Raw genomic sequence first — 25,926 nt, 5'->3', positions numbered from 1 at the left:
TATCTCATGGTAAATGCAATTAACAAAACACATTCTAGTTTTCATCAAGTATTAATTAATTAAAATTTAATAAATTAACTCACCTCTCTTAGCGAAGTTGTTAAGAATTTTTAGTGATATTTTTTTCAGTGGCACGACAACTTTTGGGTTGACGCACATTTCTTAAAAAATAACCGAATTTAATAAAAATTGAAACATAATCAGCTCTAGGACTCTTATTTATGATAAAAATATATCCAGTGTTTATAAACTACTTTTATATACTTATTTTAGAGGAATTGTGTTTTTTTGTCCCATTACTGGTTCCGTGTCCATTATAGGGTATACTACTATAATAACATTTAGTTTTAAGTTATGCCTATCTAAACTTTATTTCAAGTATATTCTCTTGTTTAAACAATAATTTCCATGTTGCAGGAATGTTCTGAGAACATTCTCGAGAACGTTTCCGCTTTTTGGGAATGTTCTGCAATTTGTACATTGCTAGGGTACACTGATATCTACCCCAAACTTTTTCATAGACTTTTCGTCGGGTAGTTGCACAAATCTCTGTTTTGACATTTTGCTGGGACATCAGTTAGCCGCGACCACGACCAGTGAAATCTGCGTCGTATCGTAAGTAACGTTCGAAATAATGGTAACAAATATTATGTTTTAATATTATATACCCATTTGAACCTAGTAATATGAAACCCATGACTAAACACTCATTAGCTAAAGCACCATACTCACGGCATACGCACTGTTATTATACAAACTTAACAATACTAATGACGAACCAGCAAACTAGTCTCTTCCGAGACAAATTTTGCATATTTCATAGACAGCAGCGCCACACTCGACGGTAAATGTAAGTTGGTTTTGCAATAGCGCTCATTGCATACAAGATACCTTATTTATATCGCTCGCTATGAGATTGCCATCATTTAGATATAGAACGTCGTACAATAGTGACCTAATTTTTTTTTTATTGTGAGTGCGTTTCGTTCGTGTCTGACTGGCAGGTTTGTGTTTTTGATTATTTATTTTTAATTTTCAAAATCGTTGTGGCTGGCAGGTTTGTTTTTATTATTTATTTTTATTTTACACAGTGTAAAAAGAGAAAACAACTCTTAATTTTAAAGTGATCTGTGATTTTTGAAAAAGAAGTTCGTTTATTTCATATTTTACTTTGAAATTTACTAACACAAAATAAAAATATAATTTATAAAAAAAAAATAACTTTCAAGATTCGTAATTTGCTTAATTTATTATATTTATAATCAGTATAAACATCAAATCAGTATAACCCTGTATAAACATATGTTACCATTGAGATGTAAAATAGCTGGCGACATGTGACAATTAGGTATATAGATAAATGCATTTATATTATAATACCAACTATAATCTGAAAAAGTTGACAACGTATTAATTGATGGTAAGTAATAAGTACTAATATTCTAAGCGCTTTTAAATACCGACGACCGGTCTGGCCTAGTGGGTAGTGACCCTGCCTATGAAGCCGATGGTCCCGGGTTCGAATCCTGGTAAGGGCATTTATTTGTATGATGATACAGATATTTGTTCCTGAGTCATGGTTGTTTTCTATGTATTTAAGTATTTATATATTATATATATCGATGTCTGAGTACCCACAACACAAGCCTTCTTGAGCTTACCGTGGGGCTTAGTCAATTTATGTAAAAAAAAATGTCGTTAATATTTATTATTATTATTTATTATTTATTAATACCTACCATCAATCACAGACTCTTTTCATAGTTTTATTTATTTTCTAGATAATGTTTCACATTTGACATAGGTAGGCACGTCAACTTCTTTGAGTCATAGGCATTGGAACCTTGAACGCAAGCTCCTGATGACACTCCTCGGTACGGAGTGAAACATGTCGAGCGTTTCTCGACTTAAAATACGTGAGTGACCCGTTCTCAATATATTTAATATGTCTGTGTCTCACGGAAGTTTGGTTATTAAAAATAGAATCTTTAGATTGGCTTTCAAAAGTTAGTCCTTACCACTCCCTACCTATAAGAAAGTTTTTAGGTATTTAAGTATTGGGTTCCGTGTTCCGTACCTCAAAAGGAAAAATCGGAACCCTTTTATACAGGATGTAACAAAAATAGCGTGGATCCGTTTAAGGGCATATTCGCGGTATCGAGTTCCGATGTAGGAAAAAGCAGCCAAAAACCTCACCAAATATCACCAAGGGGGAGGGGGGTCAAAAAGTAGCCAAAAACACCTCGCGTGATTTGTGCACAACCCCTAACCCGGGGTTAACCGGTTAAACCTGGAGTTACCATGGTTACCAATACAATTTGACACTGGGTTAACGGTTTAACCGCTTAACCCCGGGTTAATGGGATGGTGCAAGTGGCGCTTAGACTGCTAAAATCATAAGTGCTAGAATGCTAAGGTCATTTTATAAGTACTTTTACATATCCGCTTATTTATTAAGTACCCACCGTTTAAAAATTCCGTGAAGGAAACTTTCTTGAGTCATCATTACGATGTCGAAGGAATTTGAGCGAAACGATATCCAATTAATAAATTTGTTGTAATGTAAGTAAATGTCATCATCATCATCATCATCATTATCATCATCATCATCATCATGTAGTTAACTGTCATTAATAATTAGTTCATTATGAAATAAAACTATTTAGACTGATTACTTCACGTATAATATAATCGTATTAAGTTTATTGTTAAATAGGATTTTTAAAATTTAATTATATTTTTAAAATTTTTCTTTCCCTAGTCTATTTGAGTGTCCCAGCCTATTAGTTTAAAATTACTTAATAAGAAAATATTATGAGTTCAATTCAATAGGTACTCATTTTAAAATTTGAGCTGTAGGAAAAGGATGTTTTTGTAGGGGAAATATTGCCGACCATCATCGATGTCGAGAATATTGCCAAAAAAATATCATATTAAAAATTGTTACTACAAAACAAAGTGTGAGCTAAATAACAGTCAAATAAAGACAATAAATGGCAAAAGCGTGGTTTTTTTTTATCTCAATTACTCTGAAAAATCTCTTTAAAATTTTGCTCATTAGATCTCTCGGTTATATCACTAGCTATTTTAAACTAAAATTACACTGCTGTATTTTTTTAACAACATACACTAGAAAATAAATACAATTTGACGTTTTCGGGTTTTTTTTTATCAAGCGAACTTTTTTTTAAGGTTTTTGTTAGAGCTCTAGGTTGCAAAATATAGTCTAGTTTTTGTAGGATTTTGTTCATGGTGTTTGACTGTTTGCTCTTGATTAAAATGTATAAAAACTTGCTATTAGCCGCCTCTTACTCATTGTCATTAAAGGTGACAGAAAGGTGTCATCTATTGGGCATTAGCACGTGTTGCACTAGGACGTTTACCTAATTAAGTCAACAATTAGCAATCTCTGTAGCATGTGTACTTGTGTAGCTATGTAGTATTATAACGCAGACGTGAGTTTCTAAATAAAAAAATATTTAGACTCTATTGTGTGGCTAGTTCTCACAGTCTGTGGGAATTGTTTAGCGTTCCTAAATAATTAATCTAGTTAAGCACTAAAATTAGCCTGTGATATATGTGTAATATGTAAGAGTTTTCAAAACAATTAAATAAAAAAAATGTGTAACTTACCTACTGTGTACAAAGACTGAAGTGGTCGTATCAGGTTGATTTACATATTTTTGTTCAATAAATTATTTCGGAAAAGCCCAATACTTTTGAGTTAAAAATTCCTATATTTATAATTTCCTCCACACCTGAAAAAGGCTAAAACTAATTTGGCTACTAAATCGAGAAGTAAATTATTTTACTGTTATTTTGGACGTCGAATCTAAACTTATTAGAATTGTTAATTCATTTAAAGTTTATTTCACAAAAGAAAAACTTAAGGTACTTATATATTATATTATGGCAAAAATGAGCACCGTATAGCATCATCTTTTTGTATTCTTTTCTTAAGCAGATTTTTTGGAACTTTAATCATATTAATAATCATAATCAATTTATTTATAGTCAAAAATTACAAGTCATAGTTATTGCCTATATCTAAGAGGAGGCGATAAGGCGTAAATGATATATTTTTCTTTACCGATTAAGGGTTAATGTACAAAAGGCGAAATTAATGCCATGAGGCATTCTCTACCAGTCAACCTTAGCGCAAAGCAGAAAAGATAATAATAATATAACTGTTGCAAAGTTTTATGAACACCCAAGCGAATGGCCTTGGAAAGGCCATTGCAACGAGCAGGCTTAAATAAAAATAGACTACGGATGCTTACTCCGACCGCAAGAGAAATAAAAGTTATGGCTGAAGCCTTAGGGGATTCACACACAGAAGGCTTAGCACACGAGCGCCGCGACAGTATCTCGTGCTCTCGTGTATCTCTAATTATTACAGTTAGGTCAAAATTATTTTCGTTGTCTTGTTTCTGACCAATCTGTCACACTTTTTTTGGCTTTTATTAAATAAATAAAAAATCCAATATCATGTCTTTCTAGCTGTAAATTATATTTATCTTGAGAAAAATTTGGTATCGTCTTGGGTCGTCCCATTCGTTTTTCGTCAAGTTCTTAAATTAGTCCTATTCTGCTTTCGTCACTCATTCTACATTGAAAGCCACCGACGATTGCGACAAAACTAAATGTCATCCTATACAAAAAGCTCCACTCCGTCACAGTTTTTGGGGACAAAAAACAAGACAACGTATTTTATTGCTATCAATTATTTTCATATGTTTACCGTGTCGTGTCATTATTGTCATGAATCACCATATAGTGTTTGGATATATCATAAGATTATTGCATACGTGAGGTGGTTTTAAAGCGAGCAATACAAATAGAATAAATGGCGGAGTAGGCCAAAGACACGTCTGCAAAATAAATAAAACAAAGATCCTCTGGAACGTTGTCTTAAAGTTGTTTAATTATATATCTTAACTACATTGGAATAAGGTCTTTATTACAAAAGAACTAAAATATGATGCTATTTTTGAATTGAGCTGGTTTTCTGGCCGTAGCGGGATAAAATTTATTATAATTTCGATATTGACCTGTATGCTAAGTGTCGTAGTATGGATTATATATAAGTGTAAGTGTATCGTCTGACTGTGCTGTTTTCTGAGTCACTGGGTAAAACAAAAAGTTGACTGACCTACAAATACGTCAGTGGAAATATAATAAACCGACCACTTCCTTACTATAAACTTATATATTTCACGTTTTGAAAGGCGAACAACAGTACCATCGTCCCCACTGGTACTGACGTTTCGTATCATCATCATATCTGCCTTTTATTGCCCACTGCTGAGCGTAGGTCTTTCTTCGAGTACTCCACTTGTCCCGGTCCTGAGCCATTCTTTATATATCGAGTATTCTGTTATTCTGATCTTATTGCAAAGATTTTTGATTATTTTACCTTATCTTTTAACATAGTTCCCTATTATTTTGTAGAAATCTACCACTATACTAAACCATACTACTTAACCAATACAATACAAATATTCTTTATGGCACACCTAAATAGAAGAAAATAATACAAAACCAAAGAGCAACACAAGTAGAGGTAAACAACAGGCGGTCTTATCACTAAAAAGCGATCTCTTTCATAAGTACCTGTCTCCTTTTAGGTAGCGGAAATTAATACATTTACACACGTTAGAAGAAAATAATTTGGGACAGATACCTACCATACCTACCTAATCTAAAAATGGATAAAATTAGTTTATATACACACGCAGGTGCGTTTGTAACTACATATATGTATATAGAACACGGAAATAACGTATTATTACCAAATTGAATTAAACCGTTGCATTTTACTTTTACACTGAATTGTCGACCTTGAACAAGCAAATTACCAAAAACAGTCGGTGAAATCACAAAACAATCAATGTTTCATGAAATAAAAGCGGATTTTGAATGCAGCTCTGTTGAAAGTCGGCAAATTTAAATTTGTATTAAGATGTTCTTACAAAATGCGTTGGATGTATGATGAAAATAGGAAGTCAAAATATAAATACAAGATGTTTTTGGTAACAGTTACTTAAGTATCTTTAAAATTTCGTAACGTATTAAAGCCAATAATTAATTTTAAATTTCGAATGAATATTTTAAATTCTTTCATTTATTCTTAGACAATAAAATAAACAGACAATTTACTTAGGAATTTAATATAACTAAAATTGAATTAAGTTTATTAGATATCAACCAGGAAATGCATAATACGCATTTAGTGCCTTAGAGATCAATTAGAATCGTTAACTTTAATTTTATTACTCCATTAAATTCTAGAATTTAATCGCTCGCTCTTTAATTGCTAACTTTGTACATTAAGAGGATAGTGGACGACCGTCTCTCCATACAAACAGTCCCCTTTTCCTTCCTGGATATTGACATTATGGAAAATATTTTTACACAATTTATTGTACCTACATATTGACCATAGCTATTAGCTATGCCCCTTCATTTGACTTATTTATATTTTTTGATTATTATAAAAGTTAGGACCGAACTTTTTAATAAACAAAAAAAACTCTGTTCGTCTCCTAGTCGTCTCCGTATCGTATCCGTCACATATAAATTCTCACTAATTGTGCCCGTAAGAGTAACATTGCTAAGTTGCGTATGCAAGGCCGTTGCACTCACCAAACCGTATTATTGCGTATCTAAACTAAACAAGGCAATAATTACATCGATATCCGAAATATAATCGGACATTGTACTAAGTATAATTAGTGCTTATTTCCACTTTACTAAATATAAAAAGTAGGAAAATATTGCCGTTAATATTGCCAAAAAATTAGGCAATATTTTCAATTAAACTTTTATTGACATAATATGTCGTCCTTGTTTTTGGCATTATTGTCAAATGATGGCACACAAAACTCACTACGTCATTCGCTAAAGGTTCGTCCACACTGACCATATGACCATTCAATCAATCGAGCAATCTTCGACTTAAAATACGTGAGTGACCCGTTTTTAATATATTTAATATAACGGGTTACTCACGTAATTCAAACAATTCATTTTTATTGTTTGTATATTTATAATGATAATGACGTAACTCCTCAAGTTATTGAAGTAATAAAATCCTCATCATAACATATGACTTTAATTTATTACGAAATAAATGCATTAAACATGATTCATTGATGGTACCTATAGTACATCACTTAATGAAAGTTCATTGTATAGCATTAAAATTAACACGTCTTTCGCAAAAGCAAACTAGGTCAGACTTATCTAATCGGACTAACTATCCAAAAATATGTAAACAATAAATGTAATTTAGAAAATATATTCAGTTCATTCAGATAACGGGGTGTTGGGGGTCTTACGCCATAGCTTTTATAAGGGAGGTGGGACATAGAATTAGGGAGAGGATCTCTGAAGCTCGTGTTCGTACCTGGTGCAAAGGCTGGCCATCGCTATCCAACGTGGTAATGCGGCAAGTGTGATGGGCACCTTTGCACCCGGTACAATTCGCGGAGGTCTTTTAGATTAAAATATTTTAATATTTCTAATCATTATATATTTAAGTTTAAAGTTTAAGTTTAAGGTGCCGACACCGATCGAGAATTATGGCATAGTATGGGGGAGGCCTATGTCCATAAATGGACATCCAATAGAATTTAAATTATTATAATCGCAATATAAATTAATACATATTTCAATAAGATAATAAATGTACATATAATATAATATAATCGCAAAAAAAAAATTATATAAAATAATATAGTTACATAAAACTAGATCATAATTAGATAAATTTACTGAAAAATGTAAATAGTATAAATTAATGTTTTTATAATGAATCATGCATGATGTACCGTTTTCTATTGGAATTAAATGGCTAAATTATTATTAAATTATTATTATTATATATTTAAGTTATTTTTGTATGATTGTTTATATACCATTAACCTTTTGTTTAAATAAATCGTATCTTTTCCATTCAGTTCATAAGTTATTTATTTGTCTTTTTATTATATATAAAATATGTTTAAATAAATGAATATGCTAACTTTAAGAAAGTTAACGTTTTATTTAGAAAAAGTGATCATAAATAAATAAATATTAGAGTAAGATGGTATTTCTAAAAAAAAGTGTAGGTACAATTGTATTGTTATTATAGAGACAAAGTTGATTTTAATATATTTTTCACAATGACTAAGTTTTTATTGAGTTGGTAGAGTTAGACCAAGCTAAGTTGGCAGCGATTTTGATAGCGCAGATTGTGCAAACAGATTGTGTGTTGTTGTTATTTAAACGTCATAATTTCATAGAAGTTTTTTTATAGGAATTCAATCAATCCCCTGGCTTTTTCCTTATTCGGGGTAGTTGTAAAAAAGGTTGTCGGTGGGCGGCCTCTTCCCCTCTTCACTTCATCTATGGCCAGGACCTTTCTGGTCATATGATCCAGGTGTCTGCGCATGACGTGGTCACTGCGTAGACGGCTTTCCTGCATTTTTTGTGTTATGTCAGCTACTTTAAAAGTCCCTCGAATGTATGAGTTGCGAATTCTGTCTAACCTCGTAACTCCTCCCGCCCATCGTAGCATTTTCATTTCGGCAACATGTATTTTCTGGTTTTCACTTTTTCTGACTCCCCAGCACTCGGACCCATATAGCATGGCCGGTCTAACCGCTTACTTGTATACGACGCCTTTAGTTCGGATAGGAATTTTTGGGTCAGACAGGACCCCAGAGAGTGACCTCCACTTGAGCCAGCCTGTCTTGATCCTGTTGTCTAGGTCTTTTACGGCGTAGCTTCAGTGTTGACTATGGAATTAATCTATGAAAATGTAAATTTAATTACTACATATGTATTTTTGTGTGATATTGATACTTTTCAGAATTTTTTACTCAATAACTAAATAAAATAGAGAAACTCATATATTTGTGATAAAAAAACTCGTGTCGTTAGGAGGAGAAATAAAAAAAACCTTATGTAATAACTATAATAAATAATAAGTTAACTTGATTAGAACAGAGTATGACATCAACGATAATTACGTTCACGCCACGTTAAATAGCGTATTTACATACAAACATACATAACTATGTATACACACATCCGTATGAGATATTTGTCTTCGGTAGGCCAGCCTATTCAGTTCATTATTAAACGGTCGATTATTGATATTGAAGTAGCTGTCGACTGGTAGTTGGTATCATATTGCAATAAAATTTGAAAAAAATGGGAAACGGGTGAAAATAGTAAAAAAATGGGACAACTTCGTCTAATTCGACTATACATTTATTTACATAAAAGATATATACAGTGGTACTACTAAACTAAATTAATAACTAGCTGAAATCTAAAATAGGCCCTTGAGGCATTGTACAAAGGATGCTGGCGTTATTTCCTTGTTGTATCGCAATGCTAATTTTATTTTAATTCTGAAAATTATACTTAATAACTTATTCGAACTTCCAAATGTTAAACACAGACCAATGCGGTTTTCTGTGATGTTAAATTACTTACTAAACGTTCATGATACAAATTATAGTAGAATTATGATTTAATGCGTAGGCGTAGGCGTAGTGTGGGTCGCTTCGCTTCCAATTCCAACCGGTACGTATGGAGCTCCAAGGGGGAGGCCTATGTTCAGCAGTGGACGTCTTATGGCTGAGATGATGATGATGATAAAGGCGTAGTTATGATGTATAACCTCCTGAGTTTATGTACATCACAATGTACATATTCATGCAATCTAATTTGAACTTTTCATGAACCGAATAAAGTAGCATTTCTTTTGTTTCATTGCTTTTTAAAACAAACTTTGTTCCAATTTACATATAGAACAAGGTTCAAATTAAAAGTTGAAAAGCTCTCTATGGTGGGTCTTACGAGGATATACCGTCGTCTAGTACATGGGTAGCTTACCGTGGGACTAGGCCGGTCTGTGTACAATTGTCCTACTTTTTTTTAGTTGCCTATATTGTGTCCCACTGCTGGGCAAAGGCCTCCCCTGTCTTTCGCCACTCGTCACGGCTTTGTGCATGCTCCCGCCAGTCACCACAGAATGAGTCCTGGCGGCTTAGCACGGTCGCGTTTTTATCCCTTGTCACCATGCCTGTCACGTTCTAACAAGTATGTAAGTGCGAAAGGGACGCGCGTAGTGATAGTCGATAAAAATGGAACCGTGCTGAGCCCGCAGGGGGCCGATTTTTGAAATTCAACTGCTCGATTTTGTGTATTTTGTTCATTAATATCTCCACTACTAGGCACTCAAATTCTACTAATAGAATTGAAAACGAGTGTTTAATACCACTAGATTTCCAATTTCTATCGTTCGTATTTAAAAAAATTAGCCTTTCGCCCTTTTCCACCGATTTTCGAGTGACGTAATCGAGCGATCGAATTTCAAAAATCTCCCCGCAGGTCGTACTTATAATATTAATTTAATTTATTTATTTACAGAGCAGGCTAATCATCTCTGTTCGTTACTTACGTACGTGTTATAATGATGCGATGACACGAATCTTAGAGGCCTCTTCAAACTTTACATTATGACATCAAAATGATATAATGATGTCCGTCGCGCGTGCATTTCGCTCGTACTTGTCCGTACACGTATTGGGGCATTTTCACTTAAAAGTGTACCATTTACTTTTTCGAAAATCCATCAACATTTGGTTATTATTATTACTACTCAGAATCACGACGAGGACTATCGATTTAAAAAGAAAAAAATTGTGTCCCAAAAAACATGTCAGTTTTGTAACGCATTTTCACATACATTTTGTATGGACAAAATGACACCCAAAATTTGTATGAAAATCTGGATACATTTTTAGGGTTCCGTACCCAAAGGGTAAAACGGGACCCTATTACTAAGACTCCGCTGTCCGTCCGTCCGTCCGTCCGTCTGTCACCAGGCTGTATCTCATGAACCGTGATAGCTAGGCAGTTGAAATTTTCACAGATGATGTACTCGTATTTCTGTTGCCGCTATAACAACAAATACTAAAAAGTACGGAACCCTCGGTGGGCTAGTCCGATTCGCACTTGCCCGGTTTTTTTTCTTTGTCTCAATCAATAGTAGGTTTCGTTAGGTATTAGGTTCGAAAAAAAAGTAAATGGTACCATTTTTTCTGAAAACCCCCATTGGCGCGAGCGAGACGCACGGGTGACTGACATCATTTAGATATCATTTTGGTGTCACAATGTAAGGTTGAGTTGGTGACAATCAGGATTCGCGATCATCATTGTTCACGCTATTTGACAATACACGCGCTAATGGCATTTTTTTTATCTCATTCTATCTCATGATTCCTTCTCTTATTTACACGGTTAGTTGACATAAAAGATCGGGTTATATTTTTAACGCATACCTATACCTCTACTTAGGTGTAAAATTCTCTGGAATATTCTTTGACCCGTCGATTTTTTTGGAATTACTAGATGGCTTTTAAATACTTAGGTATATATTATATTTCCTTTTTAAATTATCGAGGTCTTTTAAATTATTTCTTATAAAAAAATCAGTTGATTTTAATGTGTCATTTAGTAACTACTCAGGGGTCATCCATTAATTACGTCACACGTTTAGGGGGAGAGAGGAGGTCAAGAAAATGTGACATATTGTGACATGGGGGAGGGGGGAGACACAAACTTTGTGACGTCACTTTAACTTCATCAGTAACCGAAATTTTTTTTTAATTATTTTATTCGCTGTACATTTAAATAACAAGTTTTTAAAACGATAATCGTTTTTATTCTTTTAATTTTCTTTCCTAAGCAGTTTTGGGTTATAAAATTAATAATATTTATATCGTCAAAAATATTTTGATAAAATATTAATAATACTTAGGTACTTACTTAATTCGATTTGGCGATTTCGTAGAAAAAATGTGACGTCACACTAGGGGGGAGGGGTTTGCCAAATGTGACCAAATGTGACAAGCGGGGGAGGGGTCAAAAAATCTAGAAATTCGTGTGACGTAATTAATGGATGACCCCTCAGTGATAACTACTAAATACGTCGTAAATACGGCTAGTACTAGTAGTCCAGTATTTAGTAATGTTGGACAAATAAATATAATTTTCTATTTTGTACTTTTTTCCGTAACAACAACTAAAAGATGACTCACGCTAGACCGGGACGTGCCAAGGCGTCCGGCATTACATTTTCTATGACGGCTGATCGATGATCACGTGGTGCTTTCCATGGTAAACGAAGCTTCGGCCCGGCCCCGGCCCGGTCTAGAGTGAATCATCCTTTATGCGTATAACAAGTATAACAACGCAACCACAACGTATTGAGCATAAAATCAGGCGATCAAATAGTAAAATTACCTTGAACGTAAAATAAAATAACATGACCAATGACATTACAATGAAAGCATTGCAATCTGTATCTTTAACTAGGACCGTAAAGCTATTATGTATTTGTATTGCCATTTATGTTAAAAACCGGCCAAGTGCGAGTCGGACTCGCGCACGAAGGGTTCCGTACCATTACGCAAAAAACGGCAAAAAAATCACGTTTGTTGTATGGGAGCCCCACTTAAATATTTATTTTATTTGGTTTTATAGTATTTGTTGTTATAGCGGCAACAGAAATATATAATACGTGTAAAATTTCAATTGTCTAGGTATCACGGTTCATGAGATACAGCCTGGTGACAGACAGACAGACAGACAGACGGACACCCTTTCCCTTCCCTTCCCTTTTTTACCCTTTGAGTACGGAACCCTAAAAAGTATATGTCAAATTTGAGGTGTAGCAAGTGTTTTTGTACACTCTTCATTGCAACATTGCCCGCGGCGGTGCGTATAGCACGTTCGATGCAATCATTATGGCATTTGCTTGTACATGAATTTGAAGGTCTATTGGAAAGTCGCCATCAGATATATCGGAGCGGCCGAGGTGTTCACAATATCTGAACACGCACTCTAACGCCTTGACAATAGAGGCGTGTTCAGATATCTGTGAGCGCCTTGACCGGTCCGATATATCTGATGGCGGCTGTACATATATACTTATGTTATGAGTGCCCTAGAGAGCTTTGTTAAAAAAAACTGTGGCCTTCATATCTAATAACAAGTAACGTTAATTGGAAATTTAAGAGTCACAAGAATTTAGCTGCCGCCATACAAAGTCACTCTTTCATAATATTTAAAACTAGTAAAACTACATAATTATAGTCTGACAAAAAAGAGTAGAAAAGTGTCGTCCCTTTCAAATCAATCTATATAAGAAAACAGGACGACACTACAGTATTGCCACTTTTTAATTTCTACTCTTTTTTGTCAGACTAATACTGAAATAATATGAATTTTTAATGCTCATGCCATGTTTCACGTAATTTCAGAATGTCGTTTTAAAATGAGAGCGTAATTTCGATTGTATGGGGCGGTTTTTGGGGGCAGGTACGCGTGACTCTTAAGAAGCCTACTATAGATGTTGAAAAATGAATAATGACAATATTACGAAGCCCTTTCTGTGTCGAAGCAGAAAGAACACAATTCAAAACATTTCATAAAACAACTTATACCCTAGGTATTTCTTTACTTGTTTAGTTGTGCTTAAAAAATTAAGTCGTCTTTTGCAAAAAAATAGCAAAGCAAAAAGGTGGCAAAAATATGGTCAAGTATGTCGTAAACGAAAATTTGCACACTAACTATGGCAATATTCCCCGGGTAGGGAAATATTGCCAACTATGACAAACCTATAACGTACATTGGTACCTAGTTTTGGACACATAAGGTAAGAGTGACACATGAGATAGACCAGCGGTCGGCAACTTTTTAGCAGCCATGGGCCACAGTATTTAACGAAGTTAAGCGGACCGCACTTTGTTAATATTTGTGACTTTATCCGAGATTGTCGTTTGTCGATATTACATACAAAGTAGCCAGGGAGTGCGGCCCGCGGGCCGCCTGTTGCCGTCCGCTGAGATAAACATTGCAACTATCATTATCTGTACAGTTATTATTAAACGATACTTTAGACTTTAGATTGCAAAAACAAGCTAGGTCATACACTCTTGTTTCACGACCTAGACATTTTACTAATAGGTAAATATTCAAAAAGTGAAAGTTTTCGTATTTTAGTTAGACGACCGGTCTGGCCTAGTGGATAGTGACCCTGTCGCTAAGCCGATGGTCCTGGGTTCGAATCCCAGTAAGGGCATTTATTTGTGTGATGAACACTAATATTTGTTCCTGAGTTATGGTTGTTTTCTATGTATATAAGTATGTATTTATCTATATAAGTATGTATATCGTCGCCTAGTACCCATAGTACAAGCTTTGCTTAGTTTGGGGCTAGGTTTGATCTGTGTAAGATGTCCCCTACTATTATTTATTATTATTTATTATAGTTATTTTTGATGTTTGTTCCTGCTGAGGGATTATTAAAGGTCTATCCTTTCTTTCTTTCATTGAAATTTGACTTTGATGATGACATTGTCTCACTTTCCTTTGCAACTAGCGGAGCTAGCTTGGTAATCTACTTAATTGATAATTTTAGATGACCTGCAGTTAACCCTACAGTTTCGACATAACCTAGATCAAGCTCTACCATTACTGACGAACTAATGATTAATAGCCCATCAGGGGGCCTGGCCAAGATGCCAATCGTTTGCGTCGTGGCGCACGAAACGCCTCTCTCCTATCGCATTAATATGGAAGAGTGATAGAGAGACATTAGCGTTTTATTCGCTACGGCCAGCAGTGGGGAGACACTCCTCACTTCGGCATAGAGAAAAATATACATAGAGTGCTCACTCCATACATCAGTTTTGGTACCAAAAAGACTAAGATTTTCATAGTCATCATCTAGCACCGAGTAGCGGAATTATCAGCACTGCTAATACTGTCAAGTGACAATAGATGTAGCACCGACCGGAAAGTCTAATGCTCAACAACATAAGGCTTTCCGGTCGGTGCTACATCTATTGTCACTTTGACAGTACTACTACTGTTACTTAGCAGTGCTGATAATTCCGCTACTCAGTGCTAGATGTCGATTATGAAAATATTAGTATTTTTGGTACCAAAACTGATGTATTGAGTGAGCACTCTTGTCTTACTATATTTCTCTATGATTCGGGCATCTCGGCTCCGTTCGGCTTTGCATGAGAATTTTCTCAAAACATCCAGAAATATTCGCAAATTTTGAAATGTTCTGAAACTAGCACATTGCTAGTCTAACCTCACTTTGTATGACGAGTCGTTAAAATCGACCTTGCCTCGTATAACGAGCCCATTTATATGCAGTTAATATGAAGACAATTAAACGCATTAGTTAACGTTAACTAATCGTCATTGTGACGAAAATGGAAACGTCATTGCAGGGAAAGCTGACATGTTCGCTATTAGGAAAGAGTTACCTAATGATTATTTCTATTTTACAAGCTTTTTATTAACTTGCAATGAACCTATTACTCTGTATCTTTAGGTACTTAAATAAAAGTAAACAAATAATTTGTAAATTTTCGGGTAGTTATAATATAACATTTATTGATTAACGCAATGGACCACCTGGATCTGTCACTGAACGACCTGACTTTAACCTACATTATTTGATAATATAATGTTTTCATCTACCCTCAACTGGCTTAAGAAGCCATTTGAGGGTAGATTTTGTTTACTCTTTTTTTAAATAGGTACCTAAAGATACAGACTATAGGTATGTAATCGCTTACTATTAGGCGGGGCGAATACTTGTTTGCCACCGACATGGTACATAAAAAATGTGGTGTTAAATTTAAATTTATTTAAATTCAAAGGTTAATTGGATCCCATACAGGGATAAGTTCGCCTTTGTTGTATTTAATTTACTCTATAACTGTGTTTCTCGTGTTTTTATTTTTATATGCAATAAAGTATAATACATACATACTCGTACATAAGTAGCAAAGAGAATAGATAGTATAGAGGGGTCCTGTCATAATAAATTTTGTAGTCACAGTAAATTTACTGCCATCTATCGACACACGACTAAAACTCAAAATGAAAACGTATAAAATTATCAAAAAGGTGTATATATATGGATAAATGATTTTATTATTTTTATATAATTTTGACTAATGTTCATCCACTGATATCTATATGTTAAAATTGTTATCTGGAACGGTGTCGTCACGCCATCTATCCGAGAATGATTTTTCTTGATTTCCGAGGCACGTTTTTTCCTTAGACTTTCTTCATCTTATACGAAGTTACATATGTCTTTGATAAGTAGTGACAAAAGTTCAATTCAAAATTTCTTTTACAGAATTCCACCATGGCGCCATCTATGAGCGTAGCGGAGTACTACGCAAACAAGATAATCTTCATCACCGGAGCCACTGGCTTCATGGGCAAGGTGCTAGTGGAGAAGCTCCTGAGGTCCTGCCCTGATCTGAAGAGGATATATATGCTGATGAGAGCGAAGAAGGGGCAGAGCAGCAGCGAGAGGCTTGAGGGGTTTTTGAAGTGCCGGGTGAGTTGATTTTAACCCCACCTAGCGGCGAGTAGCAGACATAGCAGTACTTCTAGTGTTTCATAGCATTGTATAATTTTTGTTTTGAATAGTGGGATTAAATTCTGTCTGCCTATATATATTGACGTCATGCAAAATTGTCCAAAAAGTCAATCCTCAGGATTTTATCCTTAATTTAGCTTTCAATCTTATTTACCTATTCATTCGTTCATGTCCATACTCCCCCTTTTTAAATGTGTTCTCTATATAAGTGTGTGCAATCTTTACCTCTTCTGCCGACACCTATACGCCTGTTTGGCATCATTATTACCTTTTAATACAAAATATTACCTACCAATGCTCAACTGACTCCCTTGTGTTTAGATATTCGACCGTCTTCACGAAGTTAACCCCAAATGCTTCGAGAAACTCCGCCTGATACCTGGAGATATCCTGGCTGAGGGTATGGGCATCTCTGAAGAACATCGTCAAGAACTGAGGAAGGAGACGCAGATCATCTTCCATTGCGCCGCTTGCGTCAGGTAATCATATTGGACAGCGCCATCTAGAGACAAGTAGCAGCAACATCTAGTAAAACATTTAGCCAAGAACTAAATAAGGAGACTCAGATCATCTTCCATTGCGCTGCATGCGTCAGGTAAGCGGTAAGGGATGGTAAGGGTCATCTAGTGCGCTTTCTGAGAGGGAATATTTAACACTTTTTATTGAATAACAGCACCATCTAGTGAGCTCTCCGCGAAAGAAAATATTAGCTTTTCTATTGAAGAACAGATCTACAAAAAACTTAAGTTCTTTGACAAAAATAATTGAGAACATTGGGTAGAATCCTGAAATTCCTTAAAGCTCAAGAGAGATGCTGAAGCCAAAACGCGTGCATTGTCAATTTTCTGTTCTTTCTTAATCTAACTTAAGGAAATCTTGGCTCACATAGGTTAGTTGCGATAGTGGTGACATCTAGATGTTATGCGAATTGATTCAACTAGTCTCAAAGGTCGATAGATAGCATTATATCATCACTGAGGCTGTTGAAAATAAATTTCTCACTTTATATGCTTTATATTTTATATTATGTTTTTATGCGTATAAATTTAAATTTAAATTCAGGCGAAATAGGACAAGGCTCTGGGGGCCGATTTTTGAATTTCGATCGCACGATTTCGTCACTCGAAAATCGGTTGAAAACGGCGAAATTTTTAAAATACGAGCGTTAGAAATTGCGAATCGAGTGGTATTGACCACTCGTTTTCAATTCTATTAGTAGAATTTAAATGCCTAGTATTGGAGATATTATTGAACGAAATACACGAAATCGAGTGGGCGAAATTCAAAAATCGGCCCCCTGACCGTGAAAATCGAAATTCGTCCATTACGGGCATTTTTCTCTGTCACTCTAATTACGTCTTAATGAGAGTAAAAGAGAAAGATCCCCGCAATTTGCGAATTTCGGTTTTCGCGGTAGGCCTCCAGATTCTAGACAAAACCCTTTCGAACACTTTTTACTTTTAGTTCACATATAAGGAAGTTACTTTTGAAGTCCATATCTGAGGTCATAACTTTCGGCTTGACGTTGTTTATTTATTAATGTATCATCCATTTCGTATTTTAGGTTCGACATGCCGCTGAAGGACGCTATGGACCTCAACACGGGCGGGACCCAGCGCGTCCTGGACCTTACCGACGGCATGTCACAGCTCGAGGTGGGTTCTATAATTTTAGCTCACTAAGACAAAACTGCTTTTAATCTCCCCCATTTCAGATTGTTTTCGTGACATCCGCACATTTACAACTCGAGGCTGAGCAATGAATGACTTAAAGTCAATAAGTGAGTGACTTGCGAGCGAAATCGTCTTATCAAGGAGTCACAATTTTGTCTAAAGCTTGTCTTTCTTTTTAAAGATTCTTTATAATATAAAATAAGTATACAATAATATTTACTTATCTATTAGTGTACATTATAATCATAGACAGTGACCTGAAAAAAAGATAGTTTTTAAGCAAGTTCGCTCACTTTGAACTTTAAAGTCTCTTTGTCTGAAGCGATCGTTTGTTTGTCTGTCAACTTTGAGCTACTGTCAGCTACTACACAGTGTTGCTACATTAAGAAATCGGCTTCCTACCCTTATTTTCTTGGATAACAAACAAAAGGGTCGGTTACTGGTTCCTGTCGGTCGCTGGTGCCACTACGTTACTTTTAAATAACACAAATAAATCACAGATTTAAAGATGTATTGATCTATACTTATTAATGGCAGTGTTCCTAACGCATGTACCCTCGTCCACAGGTATTCGTCCACGTCTCCACAGCGTACTGCCGGTGCGAGCTGCCCGTGCTGGAGGAGCGGGTGTACGAGACCAAGCACAAGCCGCAAGAGGTCATGCAGTGCGTAGCATGGATGGACCATGATCTCATCTCGCATTTACAACCTAAGTAAGAGCAACATATGACTTTCGTGGTCGTTTCCAGCTGATAGTCTAGGGAAGTTGATATGACCGATGGCCAAGGAGAGGGGGAGAGGCATAGATTCAAATACAAATTTTATTCATTGCAACCCTTGGCGACGCCCTTGATGACTTTCTTCTAAGAGATAAATGTTGTCTGTCGAAAGCCTTTTTCTCAAGAACGCTTGGAATTCCTCCTTTCTACATTTTAAAGCTACATTTTGATCTGTTTTAGGACTTAGGAATATCATGAATAGTAGAATACACGCTAGTTTTTACAAATGCCACTAACTTCTAACCTTTTAACCCAGAGGGGACACAAGATCTTGTGGGATAACTTAATAAGTAAGTAGAAATTACAACGTCATGTAATTTACCTTGTAAGCGGTTGTTGCTTCCCAAAGGAGGTGTTCCGGTTTTAATAACTAACCCAATCGCTATTTTTTTATTGATCCTTACGCCCACTTGCACCATCCCACTAACCCGGGGTTAAGCGGTTAAACCGTTAACCCTGTGTCAAATTTTACTGGTTACCATGGTAACTCCAGGCTTAACCAGTTAACCCCGGGTTAGTGGAATGGTGCAAGTGGTGCTTAATAAACTAGTCTGGATTAAGCCCTAAAACTCTATTCTAATTTTCTAGACTGATCGACCCCCAACCAAATACCTACGCGTACACAAAATCGCTGGCGGAATCACTAGTGGCGCAGTACGAAGGAAAGTTCCCTATCGCCATCGCGAGGCCATCTATTGGTGAGTAGCTGAAATATTTTATAATAAATCGAACCTCAACCGAACACCTGATGCGTACATAGTTGCTTTCGGTCTCACTAGTGCCACTAGTAGCGCAGTATGAAGGGAAGTTCCTTATCGCAATGACCGAGGCCCTCTATTGGTGAGTAGCTAAAACTTTTTATATTAAATCGATGCTTAACCTAACACCTATGCTATAATGCTTACATGTATGTATAGGTCTACAGGTCTTCAAGTAATAATCGTTTCAATACATGTTACCCATACATCAACAACATAGAGTAATATAAGTAAAGAAATAGTAGTAACTTCCATACATCAGTTTTCTTACCAAAACGCGAGTTATTTCGTAGTCGACATCTAGCGGAATTTAGCAGTACTGCTAGTTGACAATAGATGTCGCGATGAGCGAAAACTCTATTTTCAACTCCTTCTGCTTGAAATATTAGTTGTTAATTGTTTTAGCAGTACATTTTTCGTCGGTAGCGAAACTTGTGACATCTGGTGTCAAGTAGCAGTACTGATAGTTCCACTCTTTGACGTTAGATGTCGACTACGAAATAACTCGCATTTTGCCAAAATAAATTAGTAAGTAGTTAAGTACTAATACTACTAATTTATTTTACTGACTGACTATTAATTTATTTTGTTTATATTTCCAGTGACAGCAGCCCAAAAGGAACCCATGCCGGGCTGGGTGGACAACCTGAACGGGCCCACCGGCCTTCTAGTGGGCGCGGGGAAGGGAGTCATCAGGACCATGCACTGTAAGGACACGCTGAAGGCCGACGTGATTCCTGTGGACTTTGTCGTCAACGGGTGTATATTGGTGGCTTATAATACAGGCGTTCATAAGTAAGTCATCTCGTATAGTATTATACTTATGTCATATAGTGAGGCCGATGTAGTAACAGTGCCATAGACTAACACTAGACCACCAATCCCCTTGACATGCGCGTAACCAAAACGCTGCGGATTTATCAGTACCGCTACTTAACCCTAGATGTCACGGGTGTCGCGACTGACGAAAAGTGTATTGCTCAACAATTTACAACTGATATTATTTTGATAATAGACTTCCGGTTATTACACATTACATGGGACATTAGACTTTTGGTTACGCGCATCACCGGCGTTAATAAGTTAGTGCTTTAATTTATTTATCGTTAATCTATTTTTTTTTTCCTAATTTTCAACTCCTTCCGCTTGTCATATTAATTTCGTCACGAAAAGTCACGACACTCGTGACATCTAGTGTCAAGTAGCGATACTGATAAATCCGCTACTTGACGCTAGATGTCGAGTACGAAAATATTTATATGATGGTATAGCCAAATAGCTTTACTTGACGTTCATAAGCGCATTGTAATATGCCTACTTGAATAAACTATTTTTTATCTTTATCTTTATAAGGGATTATTTTATTTTACATTTTTTGAAAGTTAATTTTCTCCTGACAAAATTGGTTTGCCTGACTATATGAAATCATTTTTAGTGTTCCGTACAAAACCTTGTTTACGGAACACTTATGGGATCACTTCGTTCTTGCAAATCGGTTATTTAAAATTGATTTATTTTTTACAGACCAAAAGAAGTACAAGTGGTGAATCTGACTGAATCAGGAAGGAATCCCCTCACGTGGGGTGCAGCGCTCGATATGGGTAAGATGTTTATAAAACGACATTCTTTTATAATATTTTTTTAACTCGAAGGGTAATGACACCTGTCATCTCCATAAAACGTATAACCTAAAATAAAAACGCCAAATCTCGCAACATTGTATTGAGATGACAGGCGTCATCCTACCATTCGAGTTTGAAAAATACTATTCAAATTACGTCTGCAATTAAATCTTTTAATTTTGTTTTATATATTATATTTTGTACACTAACAAAGAAAACATCTATAACTCAGAAACAAAATTAAATATCAGTGATGAACACACAAATAAATGCCCTTACCGGGATTTGAACCCGGGACCTCCTGCTTCGTAGGCAGGGTCACTACCGACTAGGCTAGGAGGCCATTGAATGATTGAACAATGATTTCCTCCTTCCCCAGGTCGCATCCACGTCCAAGAGTTCCCGTTCTCCGTGTGCCTGTGGTACCCGGGCGGCTCTCCCAAGTCCTCGCGACTCCTGCATCAGATCGCGCTACTCTTCACCCACATCATACCGGCCTACCTCGTCGATTTGTTGCTGATGATGCTGGGAAAGAAGACTTTGTGAGTATTCTTTTTACTAGTTTTAAGACCGCGCGAAATCGCCTTTTCATACTTAAGGCGTATCCAGATTAGTCAATTTTTCGCCAATCTGATTAAATTGCCCGATCGAATCAAGAGGTACGGACGCAAACGGCAATTTGGCTCGCTGATTCGATTGCCCGATCAAATCAGGAGGCGCGGACACAAAAATACCAATTTTCGAAGCTAGTATCTATGGAATGCGTATCTGTATGCTAGTATCTGTACGTGCGTTTGTTTATGGTTCTAAAATTGGTGATTAAATTGTGTACGTGTGGACGCTAGATGAGATTGGCGCCAATTATTTTCTTGATTAAATCGACCGATTTGATCAGGCCCGTCTGGATACCACTTTACAAACGTAGTCCTCTGTTTCCTCTCTGGATATTTACATTATTGAAAATGTTTTGACACAATTCATATTCATATACAATCATTTATTTGCATAAAAACAGATTCGGTTAAGTATATGTCAACCATAGCTATGCCAAGGGGTGTTTCATTTTTTAGATTTTTAGGGTTCCTCAACTTGGAACGGCCTTATAGTTTCGCCATGTCCGTCTGTCCGTTCGCGGCTTTCCTCGTGATAGTTAAAGGGGCCCACTGATTACCAGTTCGCCTGCAGTCTCTGGTCTCTGCAGTCTGTCAATGGCCTGTTGCCAGCCTGCCACCTCTGCGACTACACACTAGCAAGTAGCAGTTGAGAGTCGTCAGTTTTCGCCCCAAGACTGACTGTCCGGCCGATATCTGTCGACGCTGACCGGAATCGTCAAGCGGCCATACACTATTGGCTCGTGTTAGTCCTCAGGCCGAAACTAGAACGAAAACTGTTAGTGTGTGGGCTTTTCGATTAATTGACAGGCTGATATTGTCCGGCGGATTGGTAATCAGTGGGCCCCTTTAGTGCTAGAAAGATAAAATACAGAAGCTTTTATTATTATTATTATTTGTTTGTCCTTTCCATATCTCGGGACCATGGGGTCCCGGACCTTTGGGAGGCATGCGTGGGGCCGAAGCCAACAGCGCAGAGGCCCTTTAAGACAGTTTACTCTAAAAGCACGGGATACACATGGCGGATACCATCCCCGAGCGCACAATATGATACATCCGGAGATGGTCTCCGCCAGGTGCAAAGACTATTGCAGTGCAGCACTTTTGTGCTGCGATGGGAACTAAGGTCATGGGCTATTGATATGCAAGTTGGATGGACTGGATAATGGGTTATGGGAGGAGACTAGCGGACACCTGCCGTGACAATCAGTCTCAAAATTGTGTAAGACAGGTGGTGACTCGCCTACTCATTTAGTGGGCCCTACAACGGCCGCACGCACAGTGCGACAATAGGGCAACACTTCGGTGCGGCTGTAAGGTTGTCGAGAGGTGAGTCTGCGGTAGCCAGATTCCGGTGATCCGTTCAGCAGGCCGCCGGCGTTATGACATTTTACACTTCCAACCTGGAGCATAGGTCCCGCTCTGGCGACTCCACTCTGGCCGGCCAATCAAGGCAAGCACAGAGGCGAGGGCCAGATGACAGGGCCCTCTGGAATAGGGGTCCGCGGTGTCGCCACTCATCGTCAGCTCGCTACAAGCTGCCCCCGCGGGGTTATTATTATTATTATTGGGAGCCTATAATGTCCCACTGCTGGGCAAAGGCCTCCTCCCACATTTCCAGTCTTCCCGATCCTGTGCAGCAGAACTGCGCGCTGCTGCTGTGTGTGTGTGTGTGTGTGCTTGTTGTGTGTGTCCCACACCACATTGCAGCCAGTGCTGCCGTGTGCTGTGTACAGAACCTTTAATTTTTTTTCCAGCATGGTCCAAGTACAGAAGCGTATCAGCTACGGGCTGGAGGTGTTGCAGTACTACACGACCAAGGAATGGCATTTTAAAAACGATAACTTTGTTGCTCTTCGGAAAGTCATATCTAAGGAGGACGATGAGACATTCTACACGGATGTTAAGGTTAGTTCTTAGTTTTCACGGGGTAAGATAAAAATTCCATTTACTGGCCCTAAGCGTGCCACTGTCAACACTATAACTTAAATGTTACCGGTGCGAAAACACACACAAAGTCGTTTTTAGGATTCCATACCCAAAGGGTAATAAAAAACGGGACCCTATTACTAAGACTCCAATGTCCGTCTGTCTGTCTGTCACCAGGCTATAACTCATGATTCTCATAAATCGTGATAGCTAGCCAGTTGAAATTTTCACAGATGATGTATTTCTTTTTTCTTTTGCCGCTATAACAACAAATACTAAAAATATAATAAAATAAATATTTAAGTGGGGCTCCCGTACAACAAACGTGATTTTTTTGCCGTTTTTTGCGTAATGGTACTTCGTGTGCGAGTCCGACTCGCACTTGGCCGGTATTCTTAGTATACTTGGTCAAGCAGATCTTGTCAGGAGAAAAAGGCGGCAAATTTAAAACATGTAGGCGCGATGGGATATCTTCTCATAGAAAATTTGAATTTCGCGCCTTTTTCTACTGACAAGATTTGCTTGACCATCTATATATGAAATTTATTTCAGTTAGTAAATTAATAGTATTTTCTACTTTAAGATGATAAACTGGAGTTCTTACATCCGAGACTACGTTTACGGCGCGCGCCAGTATTGCTGCAAGGAGGATCCGTCTAGTCTGCCGCAAGCCAGAAAGCTGCAGAAACAGTAAGTACCTACAACCATAGAGAAATATATATTTTTTAATTGTAAAAAGGTATTAAAAAGTGGCAACACTGTAGAGTCGTCCTTTTTTCGTCGGTTTGAATGGAACGACACTACAGTGTTGCCACTTTTTAATTTCTACGCTTTTTTGCCAAGCTGTAAACATTTGTCCACAATCTCACCTGATGGTAAGTGCCGATGCAGTCTAGGATGGAACATGCTTACCTAAAAGAGGTCTATTCACTCTCGATTTAAAAAGATCCAAGTTATAGTGGACCGGGAATAGATTTGCAGCAAGTGAATTCCATTCCTTAACCGTTCGCATGATAAAGCTGGATGCATAGCGTTTATAAGTACCTAAGAAAAGAGTGCTAGCTCCATTAACTCCATACGTCATTTTTTAAACTAAACGCGAGTTATTTCGTAGTCGACATCTAGCGTCAAGTAGTGAATTTATCAGTGCCGCTACTTGACACCGGATGTCACAAAGTGTCGCTACTGACGAAAAATGTACTGCTAAAACAATTTACAATTAATATTATAAGCAACAGGAAATGAAAATAGACTTCCGGTTAATCCGGTTATAATATTAGCTGAAAATTGTTGAGCATTAGACTTTTCATTCGTCCCGACATCTATTGTCAACTAGCGATACTAATATGAAGTTAGCAGTCTATCCTTTTGTTTATTACTCTATGGTTAGATTAGAGACTGATTTTTTCCACAAGTTCTTTATTTCTAAGGTAAGGGTTTGCAGTTTTGATTTAATACAAAATTAATTATATCTTTTCTCTCTTTCAGATTGTACTACCTCGACAGAGTCACAACTATCATCATATACTCGCTCTGCGCGTACTTTTTATATTATTATATCAAGATGTTTGTATCAGTTATGTTTTAATATATTTATTGAATGTTTTACTCATGTATTAAATAAATTATTAGTAATAAATTTATAATCCGTCCAATGAAACTGTATTTTTTTCTTGGTTAATAATAGGTACCTACGTGTTTTTAAACTGTAATAATTATAATGTACAGTCTGACAAATAAATTAGTCAGTAGAAAAAGCCACGAAATTAAAAAAAAATGTAATCGATCTGGCTAGGTCTTATCTCTGGGAAAACGCGCATTTATGAGTTTTTATATGTTTTCCGAGCAAGCTCGGTCTCCCAGATATTTGTATTGTATTCGTGCAATGGGTGCTAAGATTCTTCACTTATATTAATTAAATTAATTACCAAAAACGAAATTATCGTTACAACATTTATTTACATCACAAAACTACCATATACAATTACTAAACCTAATTAAATCTATCCTTTTCATCATATTTAAACGCTAGCATACGTAATTTGTAAGAGCTACCTAATTTATGATGATA

The 25,926-nt window shown here is 36.6% G+C and overlaps 1 protein-coding gene and 1 long non-coding RNA gene across 3 annotated transcripts in view; both read left to right on the top strand.

Annotated features, from left to right (window-relative positions):
- Positions 1-25,926, top strand: part of LOC134803851 (uncharacterized) — a 129,242-nt gene that overhangs the window by 82,595 nt on the left and 20,721 nt on the right. The gene's annotated exons all lie outside the window — the stretch shown is intronic.
- On the top strand, positions 877-25,502 carry LOC134803886 (putative fatty acyl-CoA reductase CG5065). Of its 2 annotated transcripts, XM_063776707.1 has the most exons (12): positions 877-1,004; positions 16,235-16,441; positions 16,805-16,962; positions 18,048-18,138; positions 18,724-18,869; positions 19,524-19,633; positions 20,296-20,488; positions 21,218-21,294; positions 21,695-21,857; positions 23,684-23,834; positions 24,439-24,545; positions 25,344-25,502. In XM_063776707.1, the coding sequence occupies exons 2-12, from the start codon at positions 16,244-16,246 to the stop codon at positions 25,441-25,443; spliced, it is 1,494 nt and encodes a 497-aa protein (XP_063632777.1). In that variant the 5' UTR covers positions 877-1,004; positions 16,235-16,243; the 3' UTR covers positions 25,444-25,502. The 2 variants fall into 2 exon arrangements, with proteins under 2 accessions (XP_063632777.1, XP_063632779.1); XM_063776709.1 differs by lacking the exons at positions 877-1,004; positions 16,235-16,441; positions 16,805-16,962 and adding an exon at positions 17,030-17,078.

The sequence above is a fragment of the Cydia splendana genome, chromosome 27 (genome assembly GCF_910591565.1).
Source record: "Cydia splendana chromosome 27, ilCydSple1.2, whole genome shotgun sequence".
NCBI classification, from domain to species: domain Eukaryota; kingdom Metazoa; phylum Arthropoda; class Insecta; order Lepidoptera; family Tortricidae; genus Cydia; species Cydia splendana.
Note: the sequence above shows the minus strand (reverse complement) of the source record. Positions and strands in the feature narration are given on the sequence as shown.